The 22703-nt window shown below is 40.2% G+C and overlaps 1 protein-coding gene across 1 annotated transcript in view; it reads left to right on the forward strand.

The window, feature by feature from the left end:
* Positions 1-22703, forward strand: part of NEK1 (NIMA related kinase 1) — a gene marked incomplete in the record, with an annotated part of 3475820 nt that overhangs the window by 1079464 nt on the left and 2373653 nt on the right. The window contains 1 exon segment of the mRNA XM_044062568.1: positions 7231-7388. Within this exon segment, the coding sequence (XP_043918503.1) occupies positions 7231-7388 (158 nt within the window).

Below are 22703 nucleotides of genomic sequence, written 5' to 3' on the forward strand. Positions count from 1 at the left end.
AGAATTAACAAACCTAATAAGAAAGAGAGTACCTTAGACTGGATACTCATAATGTGAAACAAACTTATAAAGTAGGAACTCTACCAGATGATCTAAGTGATCATTCCTTGACATACATCACAAGAGAAAAAAAGGATTTTCCAAACCTCCCCATCATTAGGACAGTACGCTCTACCAAACACTTTAAGGCAGAATTATTCCAAACTGAGCTTAGAGCATGTAACTAGAACCCTTTAAAATCCCTTCCACTTGAAGAGGCTGTAAAGTATTTTAACACTTTATTCTTCTCTATCCTGTATAAACATGCTCCTAAACGTTCCATAAGAATGAAGTCTAACCCAGCCCCTTGGCTTTCTAATGAAACTAGAAACCAAATTCTACTTAGGAACAAAGTCTGGGCTAAATGGAGATCCCGTAGAAATAGTTCTGATCTTCTACAATTTAGGCAGCTTAGAAACAGCACAAAAAAAGCAATACTCACAGATAAAAGAAACTATTACTGTAAACTTCAACAAACTCATCAAAATAATCTTCAAAAGTTCTGGTCCTGCATTAATAAGCTCCTTTCCCCAGGGAAGTCCCAAACACCCACCCCACTTGATGCAGATCCAAATACTCCCCCATCAAACTGCCAATATCTTTAACTCTTTCTTCACTGAGACTATACAATCTCTAGATAGTCATCTTAGCTCTGAAAACTCCAGCCTTCCCAGCAACTTAACACACTCTTTTTCTCAATTTAAACAACTACCCATCTCTACTTCTCTCATCTATAAATTTCTTCACAAAGTTAAGCCATGTACTCCATCTGCTGACCAACTTCCTTCCCAATATCTCCAAAAAGTAGCCAAAGTAATTGCCTACCCTATATCTATCCTTATAAATAGGACAATCCAAGAAGGAACCATCCCAGATATTTGGAAAATCTCTCACATTACCCCTTACATAAAGGTGGAAACTCTAATGACTACTCTATCGGCCAATTGCTCTCCTATCACCCTTAGCTAAAATTATGGAAAAATGCATTCACCAACAACTTCTACATCATCTCTCTCTACATAACTTAATAGCAAACTGTCAGCATGGCTTTAGGCCATCACATAGTACCACTACTGCCCTTCTATCCTTCACAGATACCATCAATAGAAACCGTAACAACAACATCCTCTCATCTGCACTCTTTATTGACCTCTCTAAAGCTTTCGACATAATTAACCATACCCGCTTAATCAATGTTTTTGAATCTCTTTCCTTTGACTCTCTGGCCATTAAGTGGTTTACATCGCATCTCAGCAACAGACAACAAGTAGTCCTCTGGGAAAATCAAATCTCATCCTTTTTACCTGTCACCATCGGGATCCCTCAGGGCTCCATTCTAGGACCACTTCTTTTCTCACTGTTTATTAATGATATCCATGTAGCAATCCCTGAAGCCACCTGTATTCAATATGCAGATGACTCCACACTAATTTGTTCAGCAACCTCTCCATTTGAACTTCATTCTCTTACTCAAAATGTTTTCAACACTGTAGAAACATGGTTTACCAAACATTGCCTCTTACTTAATGCTAAAAAAACTAAACTCCTTCTCTTTACACCCACTACTAGTCCCCCCCCCTTAGATTTCCCAATCTTTTCAAATAATGGCACTGTTATTCTCCCAGACTCTACCACTAAACTTTTAGAAATTACCATTGACAATAATCTCTCATTTGATTACCATATAAACAACACCTTTAAAATAATCAACAGAAAAATAGGTTCCTTATATAGAATAAAACCTTTTTTAACCTCAACAGCTAGAGCCAAGATTGCTCACTCCCATCTAATTTCAACCCTTCTGTATGCTTCACCTATATTTACCAACCTTAAAAAAACTAACCTTAACAAATTAGCAACTTCCTATAATAACATTGCCAGATTCGCTACTGGCAATCCCTTTAGAACCCACCCCTGCTCTAATCTCAGGCAACTCGACTGGCTTGAATTCCAAAACCATCTGAAAATCCCCCAGCTCACAATTGCCCACAAGATATTTCACCAACACAATAATACCCCTATACTCTCAAAACTCCTAGTCCCATACAATAATCTGAACTCCCTACATTCTTCTAACAAACTCCTTGCTAGCTTAAGAAAGTCTAATAATGCAGCTGGTGACTCTCTGTTTACCAACACAGCAGGAAAAAACTGGAACCTGCTACCCAATGAACTAACTCTAATAACATCCTTCCACTTTTCAAACTAGAACTTAAAAAACACCTCCAAAAGCACTGGCTTTGCCCTTGTAGTAACCCTGACTAACCACCCTCATCACCCCTGTTTCTTCCTCTTCTAACCTAACTTCCTCTTTTCTAAACACTTAGTCTTGTAAATAAGACTGTCACTAGTTAAACTCTAACCTATTGCTTAAATCCTTGTACCTGATGTGAAGTATTGTACGTAACTCTCCTGTACTACAACTGTTTTTAGCTTCCTTAAGTAATATTCTGTTTATTGCTACTTTATATCTAGAATGAAAAAACATCTGTTTTATTGTTTATTAATCCTTTACTTACCTTGTAACAATATTTTTATACTTTGTATATCTGTGTAGAGCTTTTCTCCCCGGGCCTCTACTGAAAATGGAAATATGTCCAGCTAGACTAGCCCGGTCAACAAATGTAAAATAAAATAAATAAAAAAATAAATTACCTATATAAAAATAACAAGATTAATGGGAGTAGTAATAATAATAACAAAAAGAGATTTGGTACATTTAAATGTGGCAGATGCTGCCAGTATAAATTTATCAGTAACAAAGAAAGCATTGTTTTAGAATGTAGAAACACTACTTTAAATAGTATGGCATATTATAAGTGTGAGTCTAGTGGCCTAGTATACTTAGCATTATGTCAAGCCTGCCAGGCTTTCTATATAGGAAAAACAGAGAGAAAGCTTAAAAGGAGAATTTATGAACACAAGTACAATATATAAACTAAGAAGGTCAGTAATGCCTTGTACAAACTTTCACTGGAACGCCCTAGTGCTTTTTTTAGATTTTTTGTTTTGGAAAAATTAGCATGGATAAAAGAGGGGGCATGTGGGAAGAAACCATCAAGTACAGAGAATTGTGGTGGCAATTGTCTCTGGAATTCAACAGGAAACCGGGCTTAAATGAACATGTTTCCCTTGCCCCACTTTTAAAATTGAGAGTGGACAAATAAGTATATATACACAGGACTGCTCCCTTGGCTTCACTGTCATGCACATAGAATTTCAGTTTTTTATTTATGTGGGAGATATGTTGTCTTATATAGGATGTTTTAAAATAGAAATGTTTTTAAGGATTAAATTATTACATTTTTAATTGTGCTTTGCTGCTGTTAACTTTATAGGTGCATTTTTACATTATGTGTCTTGTTTTCATAGGGTTGTGTCAGGTTTAGATTCTGTGTTACAAAAGGACTGATGGAAAACATTTGACTGAATTTTAATGGCTCTTCATTGGATAATTAATTTATGATGTCATTTATTTTTGAGTATTTAACATGATGAGTTATGCTTCAGCCCCCATTTGATGAAGTTGTTGAAATGAAAACGGATTTTTAACTACGTTAATGGTGTTTTTTATACTTCAATAAAAGTGTTTTGCTGCATTAATTCCCTCCGCGGCTTTATTGTTTCACTTTGCGAGGTAGTTGTCTGCTTCCTTGTATGATTAAACATGACACTTAGGTGAGGTGCCAGTTCATTTTGTAGTTCTTGTAGTACATAGCCTGGGATGTCAACTGGTCCCTTGGAAGCTGTAGTCCTAGCTTTGGAGAGTGCATTTTTTACCTGTGTGACTGTTATTACAAGAATTTGGCAGTCTTTCGGTATTGAGATGTGCCATTTAGGGGGTGAGAGGGGTGTGAAGTTTGCACTGAATCGATCTGCCAGGATATTGGCAATATCCTTGGGATCAGTATATTTAATGCCAATCTGTTGTAGCTCAGAGCAGATCTGAGCATTGCCATTTCGATTCTTTACATAGCTATAGAATGCCTTGTGGTTGTCTTTGGATATTTTGGCAATTTTATTTTCGTAACTAGCTTTGGATGATTTTATGAGGGATCTCAGCTTCTTACTGAGGCTGGTAAGGGAGTTTTTTGCATCCTGGGATTTTCCTCTTTTCTGCAACAGTTTCTTCCTTTTGTTGTAAAGTTTGTTTATGGCAAGGGACCACCAGATTGGCTTCCTTTTTTGAAGGAGAGCGTCTTGGTTCTTTTGGGTAGGGCACAATTCATGCATGAGCGGATGTGCTCATACAGTGTCTTAGTGTAGGTTTCAGCAGTCGAACTTTCAGTTCCTGTCTGCATGGGTGTTATGAAGTTTGTCACTTCTGAGTTGAGTAGCATGAAGTTGGCTTTGGAGAAGTTTTTTATGGAGGTTTCCTTACTGGGGTGATGGGGGTGGGATGTGGATGTCAAGGGTGATTAGCTTATGGTCAGACCTGACCAACGAGGGGGTGACCATAGGCGTGGAGCATCGATTTCCCAGGTTGGTAATGACCAGGTCTGGGATATTGGAGCCCCTAGTGGGACTAAGGATTAGTTGATCCAGGGCGTTGGAATTTATGAATTCCAAGAACTGTTTGGCAAAGATGTTGGTACATGAGTAGTTTTCCCAGTTAATGGCAGGGTAGTTAAACTCACCCAGTATTAGGGTGTTTGGTTGTATCTTAATATTTTCCAGCATGTTTAGAAAGGTGTAGTGAGAATCTTGGGGCATGGTGGGGGATCTGTATCAAGCTACAATTTGGATTGCAGTCTTACCTAGTGTTAGTTGCACCTGGAGAATTTCAAACGCATTGTGTTGGGCAGCTAGCCAGGTGTTGTGAATATCCTTGGTGAATATGGACACTCCCTCCACCTTTAGTGTTTCGATCCTGGTTTGGTGGCCGAAAAGTGTGGCAAGAGTTGTAGCCTGGTATTGCATGGTTGCTCTCTGGAGCCTTGAACCAGGTCTCAGTTACTGCACAGATATCGATGTTCTCCATTTTTAGGAGTGCCTCGAGAGAGTGCATTTTGAGGTTTAGACTTCTAGCATTGAGTAGCATTACCTTCAGATTTTGCATGCTTGTACCTGTTACGATGGTGGTTTTGTCCTTTGAACTTTGCCTAAAAAAGGCACTATAGGGGTGGCAAGAGCCAGTAACCTGAATCCCAGGGGCGACAGGTGCAGACCATTTCTGACAAACCATCATGGTCTGTCGATCATGTCGTCCCAGGCAGACAGATACTGGATCCCCTTTGAATGACACCAGAAGCTTAGCCAATTGTTGAAGTCAGTCATTTTGTCCTTATACTGTGGTATAATTCTGGGCAAAGGCAGGATGCTGTTCAGGGCTAGGGTCATACCTGCCTGGGCCACATGATCTGAAAGCTCTTCCACGTCTCTTTTCATGTAGTCCACAGAGGTACGTCTCAAGTCATTCACTCCAACATGGGCAGTGACAGTCATATTTGTACTTGGAGTGACTTGCGTGCATTCATTATGTGGCGAATCCTGGCACCAACAGGCAGACGACTGTAATTTTCTCCTTGTTCAGCCTGGTGAGTGGGACATCAGTGTGCCTGACTATAGAGTCACCTATGACTAATGTGTTGGGTACGTTGTCTTGCCCTAGGGGCTGTTTTTGGGTGGCACACTGGTGTTGTGAGCTATGTGACACTTTGGTTGTGATTGGTGTTTGTGTTTCAGCTTTGGAGGTCCTTGTTGCTTGGACAGGTTACTGTTAAGGGCCTCCACATATGTGGGTTTAGTGTTGCTATTTGTGGGTGTTGGTGGTGTGGGTTTAGAAGGGCTCTGTATTCCTTGAGGTGTAGTGCGGGTGTTAACCTTCTCCTCTTGACTGTCTAGCACAATCTTGGGTGGAGAGAGCTTTGCTTCCAATTTGGCTAAGTAAGTGCATCTTTAGCAGGTTGTAGTGTTGGGTGGTAGGAGGAGGAGGTTGTCTATGTACATGAGGCAATTGCTGCATTGCCCCAGTATGCCCAGATTCACCATGTGGACAGGAGAAATCACTGGAAGCTGATCCTTGGACATGCCTGGTTTGGTGCTTTTTTTTTTTTTTTGTAAAGTACAAAAGCTGTTTTCCCTTACCTTAGCAAGGTACTTTGCAGTTATAGGCTGTTTAGTGCCTACAATTAATTTCTCCTTATTAACGAGGAGAGTTGAGTGCTTGTATCAGTTTAAGACTTCCTAGTGCTTTCCAGCAGGTTTTAAAGCAAGTGCTAGTCACATGGATGCTTAAAGGTAAGATGAAAAAAATAGTTTATCCTAAACACTGCAGTGTGCACTAGAGGAGTTAAATGTGAAAGTAAGTAACTTTAGTTTTACCTGCCTAAAAAGTTAAGTTTTAGTGGTGAGTCACTATTTTTAAAACAGCAAGATAGATTGAAAGGGGGTGGTCACTTTTGTATTCTGGTACTGTGGAATACAGTAGGATGGCCAGTTAATTTAAATAGTTGAAGGGGGGTGATTTCACAAAATGATCATTTTGTGCTTACTCACACAAGCCTGTAGGAGATAGCCAGGAAGGATGAGAGTTAGTAATTGTAGCTGACTGACTCATCCTGGGAGAGGAGGCTGTGGCTTGCTTTATGGATGACACCTAGCAGGAGCTCAAGGTGTTCCCCTACTTGATTTCCAAGCCTGCACTGCAATACTGCTTTTGCAGAAGGCAGCCAATGGGAAATTGATGATTATAGGCTTGGAGGAGCCCCCCCAAGGGACAGGGTGCTGCAAAGGGGCGAAGATGGTCTACCCCCAAGTCCAGCAAGCTGGCCTGCTGCCTACCACCTGCATCTAACATAGGCACACTGGGCTGAATGTATTTCCCAGAGAGGAACAAATGGGCAGCTGGACCATTATCCATCCTTGAAACACCAGAACTCATTCCACTAGAACAAATGTGCCAACTGGGTGATGGTAGAATAGCCATCAGTCGAACACTTCTCAGAGGGGAGTCATTCTTCGTAGTTGCAAGCAGTTCATCTTTGAGAATTGTGTCTGTAATGATCTGGTGAATTGTATTTTGTATATTAGCTCATTGCAGTATTATGCATCATCTCTGTGTTATGTACAAGGCTAGTTTATTTTGTTTACATGTTTAGTAATTACAGGATATATTTATATTTATCTGCATTATTTCAGGCACAAGAGCATTTAAAATGTCTCATTTTTTGTTCTCCTCTAATGTTTAAGCAAAACGACCAGCTGTGGGGCCAGTCTCTCCTTCAGTAGCACCTGCTCAGAAAATTACAAAACCTGCTGCCAAATATGGAGTGCCTTTAGCTGTCAAGAAATCAGGAGATTCTGCAAAAAAAATGTTTGATAGGAAGCCATTAGTTAAGTATAAACAGGTGAGATACTAATCTTTTCTACTTGTAGGATCTACATTAGGTACAGATTTTTTTTAATTCTATGCTCCACTACTGCTGTCTTGTTAATTGGTGATAACTGTTGCTTTAGTCTGTTAAGAACTGTCTTGTGCTTTAGCACAGTGGATTAAGGCTAAGAGCTGCTAGCAAACTGTCTCCTGTTGTTCTAGGTTTGATTCTGTCAGTTTACATTTTTCTAGTGTATGATGCCAAGCAAGTCAGTTAACCAGACAGTGCTCCTCCTTTTTTGTCATTGAGAAGAGATTTGTGCTTAGTAGCTTTACTTGGTTAACAAATGAACTTAAAAGAAAAAAAAAAAATTCTAATAATTTTGTCATAAGCAAGGAAAAATAAATTTCATGAAAAATCAGTACATGAGTTTTGCAGCGTAACTAAACTAGCATCATTCATGTGGTAGCACTTGTCCATAGTGGTTTGCTTAATTTAACAGCATAAAGAAAACAAAATCTGTTATAGAATGACTGCATCTGAAAATGCGTATTTGGTATAGGGTGGTTATTTGCAGTTTTTTTTACTGTCATTTGATTTTAGATGTAGTTTTGCAGAACTGCATGTTATAATTTTGGGAAATATGAGTTTAGATTTCTAATTTTCACTAACTTGTCTTCCTCATCAAAGGTAAATTGTACCATGGGTGTCCAATGCACTCCTTAAAAGAGATGTCTTGCCTATGCAGTTCCCATTTATGTTTTAAATTGTTTTACTTGATTGTATCCTTAAAAAGCACAAACTGGGTCTGTGCCATCAGTAGAAGAGGAGCTTTTACTTCTGAGAATGTTGAATTTTTTGTAGCCTTATTTTTGAAGGCAAGACAGTTGTCCGTCACTGTTTTATTGAGCATGTTGCAGCTTGGGATACATGCGTTTCACTGACGCGTGTAATGAATGCACAATTTAGAAGTCCCATTTAGTCAAATCCCTATTTAAACAGCTGCAATTGTATCAGCTACACAAAGCGGCAAATGAGGTCTGAGGTAATTTAGTGAGGAGCATTATGGGTAGAGCCCGGCTCAAGAGTTTGGGAGGCGCGAGCTGAACAATGGCCAAGTCGGTTCTGATGCTCAGAACCAAGCTCACAGTCAAGGATTAGTAGATCAACAACACAGATGGAATTTTATGGTAAGACATAACTTCTTTATCTGTGTTGCCTTTGCAAAGAACATAAAATATGTTGCATATATTTCTCCTTATTGTAGTACTTCCCAGATGGTTGGCCCTGTCTTTCCCTCCATAATTTAAATTTGCAAAGTATGCAACAAGTGTGACTAGTTTGACTTACTTGCAAAGAAGTTGCATGCTGTATATTTTGTTGTATTATATGCACTGCCTTTTATGAGGGAGTACTGTAGAGTAACACCGAGCCTAACTTCATCTGAGCCTGCACTGTCATCACTATGTCCTGTTTAACAAATTGAAGTGGGCACCAAATGTGAAGATGTTCTTCGTCTTCCCTTGCTGCAGTCCTGACTATTGAGTTTCAGACCGAGTACAGAGTTATGTCAGAAAAGTGAATAACTGTATTTCTTGTGGGAAGCAGATATAGGGATTATCATACCTTGTGTATACCTTGTTTAGGGCCTGAGCATTGTGCTAGGTTAGTGTTTGGGAGCTGCTAGTAATTTATACTATGCCGCCGGACATCTAAGAAGCGCAAGGACAAAACAGTGAAGTCTAGGGTGAGGAACCGGCAGTCCCGGACGTCGGTCCTTTAGAAGTCTCTATGGAGTCTCAGGCAGATACTTTACTGTTACAGGATGTGCCCTCTCAGGAAGTAGGCCAGGCTGAGGGGCTTCTCAGGTAACTGTTCTTCCTCTCTTCCCAAGGTAGTTAGGGCCTCTCCTTCTGTTTCCAGAGCTTCTTAGAGGAAGGCCAAGTTCAGCTTCTGTAGGCATTTCGGCTCTGTGCCTAAGAAACATATGCTTAAAATGGCTGAAGATTTGATTACTCTGATTAGAGGTTCTATGCCCCACCTGATAAGAGGCCTAGGGTGGAACAGGAGTTTGATAGTTTTGAACAGTGTTCACAGGCTTCAGAGTCTTCTGTGGAAGACTTGCAAGAGTTTCCTGCTTATTCTGATTCTGATGTGGATGATTCCACCTTCAGCTTCTCCTCCTGAGGATTTTTCATTTTCAGAGACTCTTCACTCCATGAGGGAGCACTTTAAATGGGAAGGCCAAGATTACTCTGACTCAGAAAAGGCTTAGGAATTCTTGTTTTGCCTCAGCATAGGCCCTTAGCTATTCCTCCTGTGTTGAATGTGGTGGAGGATGTTTGCAGAGGCTTCTCTGAACCCTGATTCCTTGCCTCCTGCTCCTGTTAAGCCTGATAGGTATTATAGGGTGCCAAGCTCATAAGTATTTGTTTAAGAGTCCCAGGCGGACCCAGAAACTGTTTCTCAGGGGCCTAAAGGTGTTAAAGCTTCTGTTGTTAAAAGTGTCCTGTACCTCCTGAAAAAGAGGGGCTTTGGATAGGTGGGGTAAGAAAGTATATACTTCTTCCACTCTAGCCATGAGGTGTCAATTTCATATGCTGAAATATCAGAATTATCTCCTTTCACAATTGTAATTTAAGGTGGGTGCTTTGGCGGAAGTCTGAACAAGTGGGTAAGCATTCTTTGCAGTGTGGTTTTGATGCTGTTCAGGCCTCTGGCTGCTACTAGTTCTGTTGTACGCAGACATGCATGGTTGAAGGATGAGAATTTAGCTGAGCATGTTAAGACCAGGATTTTGGATGCTCCTTTACAGTCTGATGTGTTGTTTGGACCGCCTGTGGAAGCAGTTTTAAAGAAAATGGAGGACAAAGCTAAGTCTATGCAGACTGTTAAATATTTTTTGCAGGTGCAGCCGTTTAGTAGAAATTGGCCTGCTAAGGGGTGGACATATCCTGCTTATGGTTCCCAGTCTAGGGTTAGGCCTAGATCAGACTGTTCACCTGCTCAGACTTCTGGTGAGGGCAGGGGTCAGTCCTTCGCAAGCAGAACCAATGACCTGCCTTTTCAGCTGCCAGTGGACTCTCGCCTGGCAGCTCCTTTGGGAGGAAGATTGTCTCTTTTCAAAGAAAATTGGGATTTAATCACTCAAGACAGATGGGTGCTGGATATCATTCATCACGGGTACAGATTTTATTTCCACACAATGCCCCTTTCAAAGGCATGCCAGATGTTCCTCCTCCACAAAGAAAAGTTACTCCAGATAGGGGCTATTCAGCCAGTCCCTGTCAGAAAGGGGCTTCGATTTTATTCTCGCCTGTTCCTAGTACCAAAGAAGGGGAACACGTGGAGACCAATTTTGATTTATCTATCCTCAACACTTATCTGGACATTCCCAAGTTCAAGATGTGCAACTGTTACCTCTGCTGGGCAAGGATCACTGGATGGTAACTTTGGATCTCAAGGAAGCTTGCCTTCATGTGCCCATAAGGCTAAGTTGCAGCATTATCAGTTCTCTGCATTGAGTATTCACAAAGGTTCTGGCTCCAGTGATAGCTACTTCAGGCTTCAAGGCATTCAAATTTATCCTTACTTGGATCACTGCCTGATTCTGGCTCAAGAAAAGAACACCTTCTACAGCATCTGGAATATGTCATAGCAGTGCTAAGATGCCTAGGTATTCTGTGAACGAAATAAAGTCCAGTCTAGTACCCTCTCAAGACATGTGCTTTCTGGGTGTGACTGAATACAGCGGACAAACAAAAGAGTCTGTCACTTTACTTCCATCAACTATCTCATCAGTCCGCTGACTGCAAGGACAGTCCTTCAAGCATTAGGGTTCATGGCATCTTATTCTGGTGCTTCCCAATGCCAAACTGCATATGAGGAAGCTGCAATGGTATCTCAAAATGTATGGACACAGCACTGCCAAGATTTGGACACTGTCATTCAAATAATGCCTTGCCTTCAAAAGGAATTCTTGTGGTGGGCTCAGGAATGTCACCTAAACAAGGACTCTCCTCTCCCCCAGAGGGCCAAGTCAGCAGATGATTAACGACAGATGCCTCGGACACTGCTTGGGAGCCATCTAAATGGGAAAGGGATACAAGACAAGTGGCCTGCCAGACTACAGCATCTACATATCAACATGAAGGAGATGTTAGCAGTCCAGTTTGCATTGATGAGTTACTTTCCAGGGCAGGTGTTGATTCTGACAGACAACACAACTGTCATGTGGTACATCAACAAGCAAGGGGAACACATTCTTATCCTCTATGCAGGCAAGCAATGATTTTATGGGCAACTGACTCTTCAGGTAGGTTTCTGCCAGAGCACAGAACTCCCTAGCAGATGTATCAGACAAATCATGGATCCCCGAGTGGGAAACTGGATCTTCATGTATTTCAGAAATTGACAGTGTCATGGGGAACTCCAGACATAGATCTGTCCACTAAACCACCAGCTGCCAAAGTATTGCACAAAGGGGTTTCATTACACAGCTTGGAAAGTGGATGTGTGTCTTTCAGTTGGAAAAACCTTCATGTCTATGCTGTTCCACCTCTACCTCTTCTTCCAAAGGTATTACTAAAGGCCAAGGATGATTTTGATAGCTCCAGATTGGCCTCGGCAACACTGGTACCCACTTCTAAGGAGTCTTGTAAAGAAGCCTCCATGGCCTTTACCTCTGATTCCTCATCTGTTATCTCAGAAGGACGGTCATCTGCTCAATGTCAAGCTTCAATCTCTCCATCTCACAGCTTGGCATATTCTGTGTTGAAACATGGAAGGTCTCAGCTTCCTCAACAAGTTTTAATGTGATTATGGAAGCTAGAAGGCCTAGTACTAGGGAGAGTGTCGCAGAAAAATGGAAGAGCCTAATTTGAGTGTGGCTCTTCAATATCTTACTGAGTTATTGGACAAAGGTTTGTCTTTCTCTTCCATAAAGATTCATGCTGCAGCAATTTCAGCTCACTATGATTGTGACCCACCTTTGTTTTCGCATCCTTTGTTCAAGCAGTTTCTTAGAGGGCAAAGAATATAAGACCCCCATGAGAGCTCCTACTCCTGCTTGGGATCTCAATTTTGTGTTGGAAAAACTTACTCTACAACCAGCTACTGCTGAATTGAAATATTTGTCATGGACGGCTTTTCTGTTGGCTATTACTTCTGCAAGAAGGGTGTCTGAGTTGCAGGCCCTTATGGCAGTAGAGCCCTTTTGATTTTCCATAAGGACAGGGTATCATTAACTAATCCTTCCTTTATGCCTAAGGTGGTTTCTAGTGTGGCTTTAAACCAAACTATTCATTTGCCTACGTTTTTGCAGATCCTCAAAATAAAGGGGAAAAGATTTTGCACACTTTAGATGTACACAGGCAATTGCGTTATTATTTGAGCAGGACTAAAGATTTTAGGCAGTCTCAGCAGTTATTTGTTTCTTTTGCTTTAAGTTCACAGGGCAAACCTGTGTCAAAACAAACTATTTCTAGGTGGATTGGCTTTTGCATTGCATTTGTTATTCCCATCATGGCAAAGAGGTTCCAGCTGGGATTAGGCCTCATTCCACTAGGGCTACTGCCACTTCAACAGCATTTCTAAGGGGGTGGCAACTAAGGATATTCTGGAAGCAGCTACTTGGAGTTCAGTGCATACTTTCTCTAGGCATTATCACCTGCCTATATACTCTAAGTCTAGAGCTGGTTTTGCCACAGCTGTTTTACAAGGCATGTTGTCAGCTCCTGCTACTTTATAATTTGCCAGCCTCCCTTACCTCTGCTTTGGGATTCTGTCAGGACTGCAGCAAGGAAGAACATAGTACAGTTTTGTACCTACCATAAATGTAGATGTTCCCTCCTTCCCCTCTGTGTTTCAGGGTGGTTGTGTAGGTGCCTTTACATGCTTATATTTTTTGTATATATATTACTGTATATATTGTGCATGTTTATTGGTGCAGGTTGTTTTTGGAACTTGTCTTTTGGGTCTTCTGACATCTGGGGCAAGAAAAGACTGAGGAAATGACGCCGGTCATGACTATACCCAATAGTCAGGACTGCAGCAAGGGAATCCTCGAACATCTACATTTATGGTAGGTACAAAACTGTACTATGTCTGTCCTTGGCAAGTAAAATCTCTCAAGTCTGCAGTTCCTCTTAGATTAAACCTTGTACTGCTGTGTTTAGATAATCATTTTTACCCTTTTCTGACTGGTGCATCTCTACTTACTCCATCCACTGTGTAAAGCATTGAGTCTTACTTTGTGGAGAAATAGATGGCTGTTTGTCCCCTGTAGTTCTTTCTCATATTCTGAGTAGCTCATGTCACTTGGTACTACATTTTCTGGATGTGATTCAGAATCTGTTTTAAAATTCAGAAATGGCTCTCCCATCCTATTTGATGTTAAACATGAACATGCAGTATCTGTTTTTCCATATCTTCCTGTATTAAATTCAGGTTTGTTACATGCACTTTATTAGTCATCGTCATACCATGTTGCATCACTTGTGCAATGCCTTGACCTTTCAGTATTGCTATTGTGACGGTTACCAAAGCAGAATTCTCAATTAACTTTTTGCTTAGTTTTTCTCATCACAATGGCTTAATGATACTATACTGCAGTATTACTAATTATTGTGTTTAATCTTTGGAGGTGGGAGTGGGTTTGCGTGGCTGCCTTTTTATTTCTTAGAGCAACGTATCAAAATGTTTTGTAGATCACTGCATGCAGTACAGTAGTCTACATGCATGGACGGACACACAACTTCTAGCTTTTTATGCTGATTGTTCTTGCCACTCCCTGCACTTGTTTTTCTTCTTTTCCTCTCCTTAAAGCACCTTTTGAAACATTTTTTGTAGGTTATGATCAGAATGGAACAATCCAAATACAGAAAATACATTGTCACTGTCCATTTATTAAGTCTCAGAACTTTTGTGCATACCCATCTTTTGAAGTGTTGTTAAAGTAATGAATTGGAGGATACTTGAAATCCCCAGCCTAAAGGTGTTTTTCATTAAATGTAATTTAGTGATTAACTTTAAGAACATTTTGTGGTGTACCACAGATTGTGAACCTACAGCTTATTATATACATAGATAACTTGTTAAAGGTAAGTTGAATTTCATTATCTGGATTGTAGGCGATGATTGATCTGTTAAAAAAAAAAAAAAATATATATATATATATATATATATATATATATAATGTGTGTGTGTGTATATGTATGTACACATACACACACATCTGTGTATGTGTGTGTTTATATATATATATATATATAAATTTATTTCTGTATTTGTGTGTATGGAGAATTGGGTTAGGGAGGAACTCTGCCTCACATAGATGAAAAACCTGTTCCAGAACCACAGGTTTCTGGGTCAAAGCTTCTCTATCACTGACTAGTGTCTACTTCCATCACAGCTGGCTTATTCATGTCATAGTAATGTAGTGTTAGAGCATCTTTAGTAACTATGGCATGAGCTCTTTCAGACACCTGTGGTGCTGATAAAATACTAAATAGAAGTCTAAGAAATTTGATCTTCTTATTGACTTATTAAATGAGGTATTAAATGTATATATTTGAGACTCACTTTATCCAGGCTTATCTGTCAGAAATCCTGGTTCCTATCTAGTATTCAAATCTCTTCGCATATGGCTGTTTAAGAAAAACACTTTATCTGCAAGCAATGAGGAATTCTCTGTCTTAATCACTGTGTTCATAGCTTGTGGGCCATTTCAAATCTGTAGCTTAGTACAAGACAGTTGGTCAACCATATATAGCCATTCACCCTAGGAAGTATTGCGGGTAGGTGTACCTCCAGTCATTATAAGGGCTGTCCTATTGATCCCTGGCCTTTTGCATGAGCCCACCTAGCTATTAGGACTTAACTTGAAAAGTATTAGATCTTGTACAGTTTAATATGCAGGGGTAGTTTGCTGCACTGGTAGGAAATCCTTAGTAATGCAGTTGTCCTTCCAATCAGTCCTGTTAGTATGTGTACATTAAAAGTTTTGCAGTGAGTGTTGCTAACATTACCAGTGATACTAAGGTGCAGGAAATCTAATAAAACAGTCTTTCAAAGCCCAAATAGCAAGACCGAGATCTCCACATAGCAGTTTGCACAAGGCAGAAAAAAAGTGAACAACTTCCTAATCTTTCCAGCTAGTTGACATAGTCTAACCATTTGACTGTACTGGTTAGGAAAGACTGAGTTCTTTTAAACTGGGATATGTGTTAAGAAAGATCGCAATCACAACATTGTACTAAATAGCTTGATAAGGGAGAAATAATGGAGGGTTAAAATTTTTTTGTTTTTTGAGTTGTATGTCTTTGATATTTAACTGGACAGTGAAACAAGATTTCCTTGCTTTAACTAATTCTTGATGATCGAAGGACAGTTCATTGCTGATGGAGGTGCCCAGCCTTCTAACGACTGTATCAAACTTAAGATGCGTATCTTTTGTGTAATAAAAAATGTGAAAGACTGTATTCCAAAGTGGACTATTCTGCATTTTTTGTTTTATGTCTGCATCTATTGTCAAGAGCACAATGTGCTGTTTCTTGTCCTTCTTGGAGAATGTCAAACTCTTGTGGGGTAATCATCAGAAGCAATGTTTTGATTATTTGGTCAGTCACAAGCCTTGGATTTCTTCACATCAAATAAGTAGATGCCAAAGAGACCTAGACTCAGCAAAGAACCTTGAGAGACTTCCACTAGTGTTGTAATCTGTTAAATGGATGGTACAAATGTTTACCTTCTCTGTTCTTCCAGAGCCAGTTAGCAAGCCTTCAAGTAATTTAGGGGTTAATGTTCAAGTTGATAAACTTGACAACAGTGCTTGGATGAGAAATATTTTTATAAGTGACCTTGCAAGTTCAGGAAGATGACATGGAAGAAACAAGTAACCCTCATCAGTGACATTATTCTTCACCTTAAAAAGGTAGACCAGGTTAAGCAAGCAATATCTACCCTTCACAAAACCATGCCAACTAGAATAAAGTGTTTGTAAGTTACCAAGTTTGCACTTCATGAGATTGACTAAGACCCACTCCGTGATTTTACAGATGATACTAGGGATGCTAATGGGACACTAAAAATTAAGGACCTCAGACAGGGCTGCAATGCTTGGATCCACTCCAGTGCCTACCAATAAATTATAAGTACAAATTATATTAGAGCACTCTGGTCATTTAGAGATTGATGCTAGAGATTTAACACCATTTATCAATAAATACTTTTATCAATTAATAAAAAGAAAAATAGACTTAATGGCGGAATTATATATACAGTAAATAGTTAAATAGATAAATATGAAATCGTACAGAGAAACAGAAAATAATTACTTTTAACATATACTTTGCAAGAAAACTTGTGGCTGTAGGTGTCCTTTTTATGTCCTTCATTAATCACTGTTGCAGTATTTACCCGCTATGGGAAGTATCCCATTAAGGATAAGATACTTCTTGCCTGCATACCAAAGCTTGAGTGTTTTCCTCTTGTGCTGTAAATGCAATGTATGCCCCACACACAAGAATATATGAAGCACTACATAAGGGATGTGTGCGCATGAAAAACCTCAGAACTTTCTTGCTGTCAGTCAGAACAGAGAGTCATTTGTCTTTTGGTTTTTCAGCTATATGGCGTGTGCTAGCATCCATTCCGTTCAGACAAATAAGTATCCATTTTAGGTATATATTCTTTACACCAGTTTTTGTCAGATTTTGATATTTTTCATGCATCCAAGGAGGAGTAATGTGACTGTGGGAGACATAACCATACAGAGATTCACAGTAAATGTTTGTTCTGCCTAGGTCCCTTTCATAATCACAAAATGTTTTCAGTTTGCTAGGCTTTTTTGCCAAAAACCCTTAGAGGTTTATCAGCTTTTCTTAAAATTTACCCTAAATCCATGTCTGAAGGAGTCTGCATGTGGTTAGATGGTACATCCCTCTGCTGCTGAAGAAGCTCAGAAATGGTAAGTTGAAACTTGTGTTGCCTAATCTGGTGTGGGTAGCTCTGCTGTGATACTTGCTCAGCCCTCAGACTGCCTGTTTTTAGTGGCTCCTGTAACTGTCACAACACCTTCAGAGTGTGCTAAGCTGCATTCTTTTGTCTTACCCTGTTTTGACTGATCCAGACATCTGTTTCAGTTGCAGAAGGAGCACTTTGGCTGGTTAAATCAGAGGGACCAGAGGGCATTCCCCAGAACTTAATCTGGGAAGAGATACTGAGTATTCTTAGAGAGATACCTCTTGTTGAATCCTCCATGTTGTGTACAAGTTGAAAGTATATCTAAAAAAAAAAAAATAAAAGGTTAAACGTCTTTCTTCTTTGATCCCAGAGGCCTTCAGAAGGAATGATACAATTTTTCACAAAGCATTCTTATGGCTGTTTTATCTTTAAAGACTCAGTTATTTTGTGCATTTTCCTACTACTACTCAGAAGCCACAAAGCAAATTTTTAGACGGAGGATTTTGAATATGAAGTAGACTAGCTTATTTTTCTCATATTCATTCCCCTGTAGGGTTTGAATCCAAGGAGAATAATAATATGCCCCTGACTCACCTTTAGAAAAACTTTCTTTGGGGATAATGCACTTAAAATGACAAAACACTTCCAGTGTGAAGGTAAATGTTTCCGATATGCAGAAAAAAAATACTATGATGATCTCGACATGGAATTCCTAAACATTTGTCCATTCCTTCAGTCTTAGAAGTGTTCTGTAAGATACGCTTTCTTCTGCTTTTCTTAACCCAGAATCCCAGAACCACTGTTTCTAAATAGAAGATAGTTTTGACAATGTGCACTACACTTATAAGTTCCTTTATGCAAAGTCTTTCTCAGATCATGCACTTAGTTAAACTGTTCCATCCACTAATGCCTTTCCCAACAACATGAAAAGTAGGGATACAGATAGCTATGCCGGAAAAGTGTACACCTCTGTTACACTTGCTTTTAGGGCTAAAATTTGTCAAACCCACATGTCCAGATATCTTTTGTCTGTTCTGAATGATATGAACAAGCTTCTAAAAGATTTTCCTTATTCAAACACTACAATTTGTCTTTCATCTCAGTTTTACTTTCCAAGTAACTAGGTATTTTATCAAATGCAGCTGATGCATCCCCCAGGACTGCAACTTCAGCTTCAGTACTCATGGCTTAAACTTCAGTCCTTGCCTGAGAATGTCAAGAACAGGTTATTGGATGCTCCTTTGAATAAAAAAAATCCTTTTTTGGTCCTGTGAAGATCTTTTAAAAAACCTAAAGGAGAGAGAGGTAAAATTATGAAATATTTTTAGCAGATCTTTGTTTCTTGTTTCTGAGTTTGAAAGGAACTATCCCTCTAAGGCTGGTCCCTTCTTTTTTATTTCAAAAAATAAAATCAACAACAAAAAAGGAAACAAAAAGTATTGAAACAGAAATTCCAGGACAAAGTCAAACTAGTTGAAACTGAGTTCTTTTGCAGGCAGGCCCTCCAACTTGTGACTTGTCTTTCAGTCCTTAGAATTATTGTTAGCTCTGGAACAGTCCATGTATCTTTTTTTATACAGAGATGCATACAGTGCAATGTACTCTGGATTTTGGGACCGTTCTTACTACATAACAGGTTTACATGGAAGCATGACTTTATAAATGTATTTCTGCACCTCGAGTGTCACAGTTTTCAGTGTCTGTATTGTTGTACGAGGATTGATCATAAGTAGCATAGCTAGGATTGGGTGAATAGGGGTAGCTGCCCCATGTGCAAAGTGTTAGGGGGGCAGGAACGGCTAATCCCAGTTGCTCTTTGTACACCAACATTTAGAAATAAATGCCCCTATTGCACTTGTCATCAAAACTGAGCTCTGCAATGCACTGTTTGTGATATAAACTGTAGAAGATGTTTGCTTCAAATATAGCATTTGGTACAGTTTAGAAGAACTGAAGAGTTGTTTTTTTGCTCTTCACGTATGAGTAGAAGAGCTTGGAGATTCCAGATTGGAGAACAACAAGTGGTACAAACATAGCTAGTTACATGTTTGGTCATGACACTTCTGGCTGGTGGTCTTTCTGAATCTTTGACTTAATGTGTGTTCATCTTGTAATTTGTTCTGCCCACGACCATCCCCACAAATATTGTAAGATGTTGGTACAGGTGTTCCACCAACTACTTCAGTACTAGGCTGATGATTCCCTACATATTTTAGATTCCTGTTTTGGTCATTATTTGCCTCATCTGATTTCTTCATGGCATTTCCTTTGTTTTATGTTGATTTGTCAGGCTTAAATAATATAGTTGAAGTAGGCAGTCTGCTTTTCAGTGTTCTGCCCATCAGCAACCTGAATGATAAAAGACCAAGTACCTGCTCTGGATCATTCATGTAGAATTACAAGAAGGTGGTGATCCTCATAGTTTTTGTTTCCCCATTTTCATAAGATTCTTCATCATTTGAGTTGCTCTTTCCACTTGTTGTTTGGACTGAAGATTGTGTGAACTTGGCCTTGTATGTGCAAATTCCCAGTCATGCACATACATTATGAATTTATGACGTCTTGTGTGGACTGTTGTCAGGCATGAGAATGTCAGGAGTCACTGGTCCTGAAGGTATGGACTGGAATGCAATTACAGCATATCTGTTTGGACCTGTCAGTTTAATTATTTTCGTGAACTTGGAAATAATATGAGATGCACACTTCTTTGAACTGGAGCAGATCTATGCTTATGGGGCTGCAAGATGATTTGGAGATTGATATGGAAGCATCAGCACCTTTAGATTGTTGCACATTGCAGATGACACAACTCTGTACTCTGCTCTGAATTGATGTTCCTAACCAAAACATTATATATGTTCATTTCCCCTCCGACAGTAGCTTTTAGCTGTTTCGGTCGTTTCCTGCCTGGGAAACCACAATCATGGGTTCATAGGTGTTTACTAGGCTAATGACCACAAGAGCTTTTTTAAGCCCAATCATACATCCCAAATATCTGAAGTTCTGGTACCCTTGATAAGTGTAAGCAGGGGCCTGTGTGATGAACCATTTACATGCTGCCTGTGTCCATTAGAGACATGGGTGTCAAAACAGGAGTGCATTCCCTGTTCCCTATCCAACTGTCCAAGTTACAGTTGAATTGGGTTGGGGGAGGAACTCTGCTTCACAAGGATGGGGGCCTGTTTCAGAGAAGGGGTAGTTTCAAGGATACATACCCATTTCTCTAGCATGTCCTATTTATGTTACAGGCAAGGTTTAAGTCTTTAGAATGGGTAATGCTGGTGCTGTTTGTTTTGCATATATGCAGGAGGCCCATCAGAGCAGGGTCTGACAATGCCTTGTATGCCATGCTTAGATCTCCCTCAACAGCCTGTAAGCGACCTAATACAGGGATAGGACCTTGAAAAAGTCTGCACAGAACATATTACTTAGACTATATATTATTTTAGTGAGCAACCTCTGTGGACATTCCAGTTGTTGGATATGCCTAGTTAGATACATACCAAATGTGGCATTGTACTCCATGATCGGTCTGATAAATGTTGAATATGGTGGAATAATGACATCCTTGGACCTAAATACCATACTTGTTTTTAAGTGGTGCAACATAGAATGATTTCCTCACTACTGTAGACACTTGATGGTCAAAGGTTAGATTACTCTGTGTGTGTGTCCCAAGTCCCTAACTACTGGGTTAACTCTTAGGGCTGTGTTTCAGTTGTGATAGTTACCAGGTTGGGATGACTTCCCAAAGGATACTGCTATGCATTTCTTGGCATGTAGTTATAGAGCATGGCTCTGACAACAGTTGATCTGATATTGTTAATCCTCATGCATTCCTTACTTATGGGTATCGGTTCTGACCTCGGAACTGAGCCGACCATCTTCCAAGCTCGCGTCAGCTACAAACTCTCAAGCTAAAACTCTTACCCGGAATTCCCCTCTCACTGTTACCCCAGATTTAATTTGCCGCGTCGCCATTCAGTTGTGTCAAGCTACTTCCCTTGAGCTAAGTATAATATTTTGTTGTTATACTAGCCTAAAACTTTTTCTCTCAGAAAAGTTTCTAAATTGTTTTCTCTTACCTTTTCGCATTTAGTGACTATCCCTTCTTAAAATTTTTCAATCTTTTTTACCGCAAGGTATTTTTTTCTATACCATCGTTTGTAGACCCCTTTCTTCATTACCTTCGGGTATTTCTTGTACCATTGCTGGTATTTTTTCTGATTTCCTTCTTTCCTATCATGGTAGATAAAAAATAGTCCAGGATTTAAGAGATGTTCAGATTTTGGACATAAATTACCTACTTCAGATGCACATTCTTTGTGTGTGTATTGCTTGGGTATGCCTCATTTATCAGTTGATCTGCCCTGTGGAATTTGTAAGAACTTCTCTAACAGGATGTTGATAGAGAGGAAAAATAAATTGTTACTGAAGGGGCTACTCAAATCTCCTTTTTCAGAGGACATTTCTGGGTTGGAGGTTTCAACAAGATCCCATAGGAAAAAGACTGATGATCATTCAAAGGCCAAATCTCTTCCTTCATCCCCAGCTGGGGACTCCCACCAACCGAGACTCAAGAAGGCTAAGCTTTCTACTTTGGATCTGACTCTTTTGGCTCCAGCACTTTCGGTGCCTAGATCTTCGGCACCGAGGCCATTGGCGCCATCTGTGATTTTGGTGCCGACTAGCTTGCCTTTTACCGTATCGGTACCGAGGGGCTCCTCGGTTCAGACCTCTCTACCGGCACAGACTATCCAGTCAGTGCAGACTAACCACATCAGCTCCGACACTTTACCCAGAACCGACAACTCGGTTATTGACAGATTTTTTTCGGTCCCAGTCTCTGCACTGACAACCACTTTGCCACCGACCTTATTGTCAGTGCAGACTATGACTTCGGCACCGATGATTTCCTCGGTGCAGACACCTGTAGTTCAGTCTCTTATGGCTCCATTGTTTTCAGTGCAGACTGGTGAGGTGGGCACCGAGCTTGCCCCATCTGTGGATAGACCTGACTCTCCTTCAGCCATGTCCATGAAATCCACTAGATGCCTCTCTGAACACGACATGTTGCGTCTTGTGGATCAAGTGCTTTTGGCCAGAGGTATCCCGCCCCCCAGGACCTATCCTTCCTTGGGAGGTGATCACCCTTTGCCAAAGACCCCCTACTTATTCTCCTCCTTCATTGCCTTTGAAGCCCCTTGATATAGCACAGTCTTCCCCCTCTACGGTTCCCTTTATGGACCTCACTAAGGAACCGCTGTTGCCTTCATGGCAGGAGAGTTTTGCTACAACCCAGGATGTCAGCTGTGGCATATGTAATTTGGTGTTTCATAGCCATTCAGGGACTCAGAGTCGGCAGGCTGAGCCACTTAGGGGAGA

The sequence above is a fragment of the Protopterus annectens genome, chromosome 2.part1, assembly GCF_019279795.1.
Source record: "Protopterus annectens isolate FY-2018-M chromosome 2.part1, PAN1.0, whole genome shotgun sequence".
Taxonomy (NCBI): Eukaryota; Metazoa; Chordata; order Ceratodontiformes; family Protopteridae; genus Protopterus; species Protopterus annectens.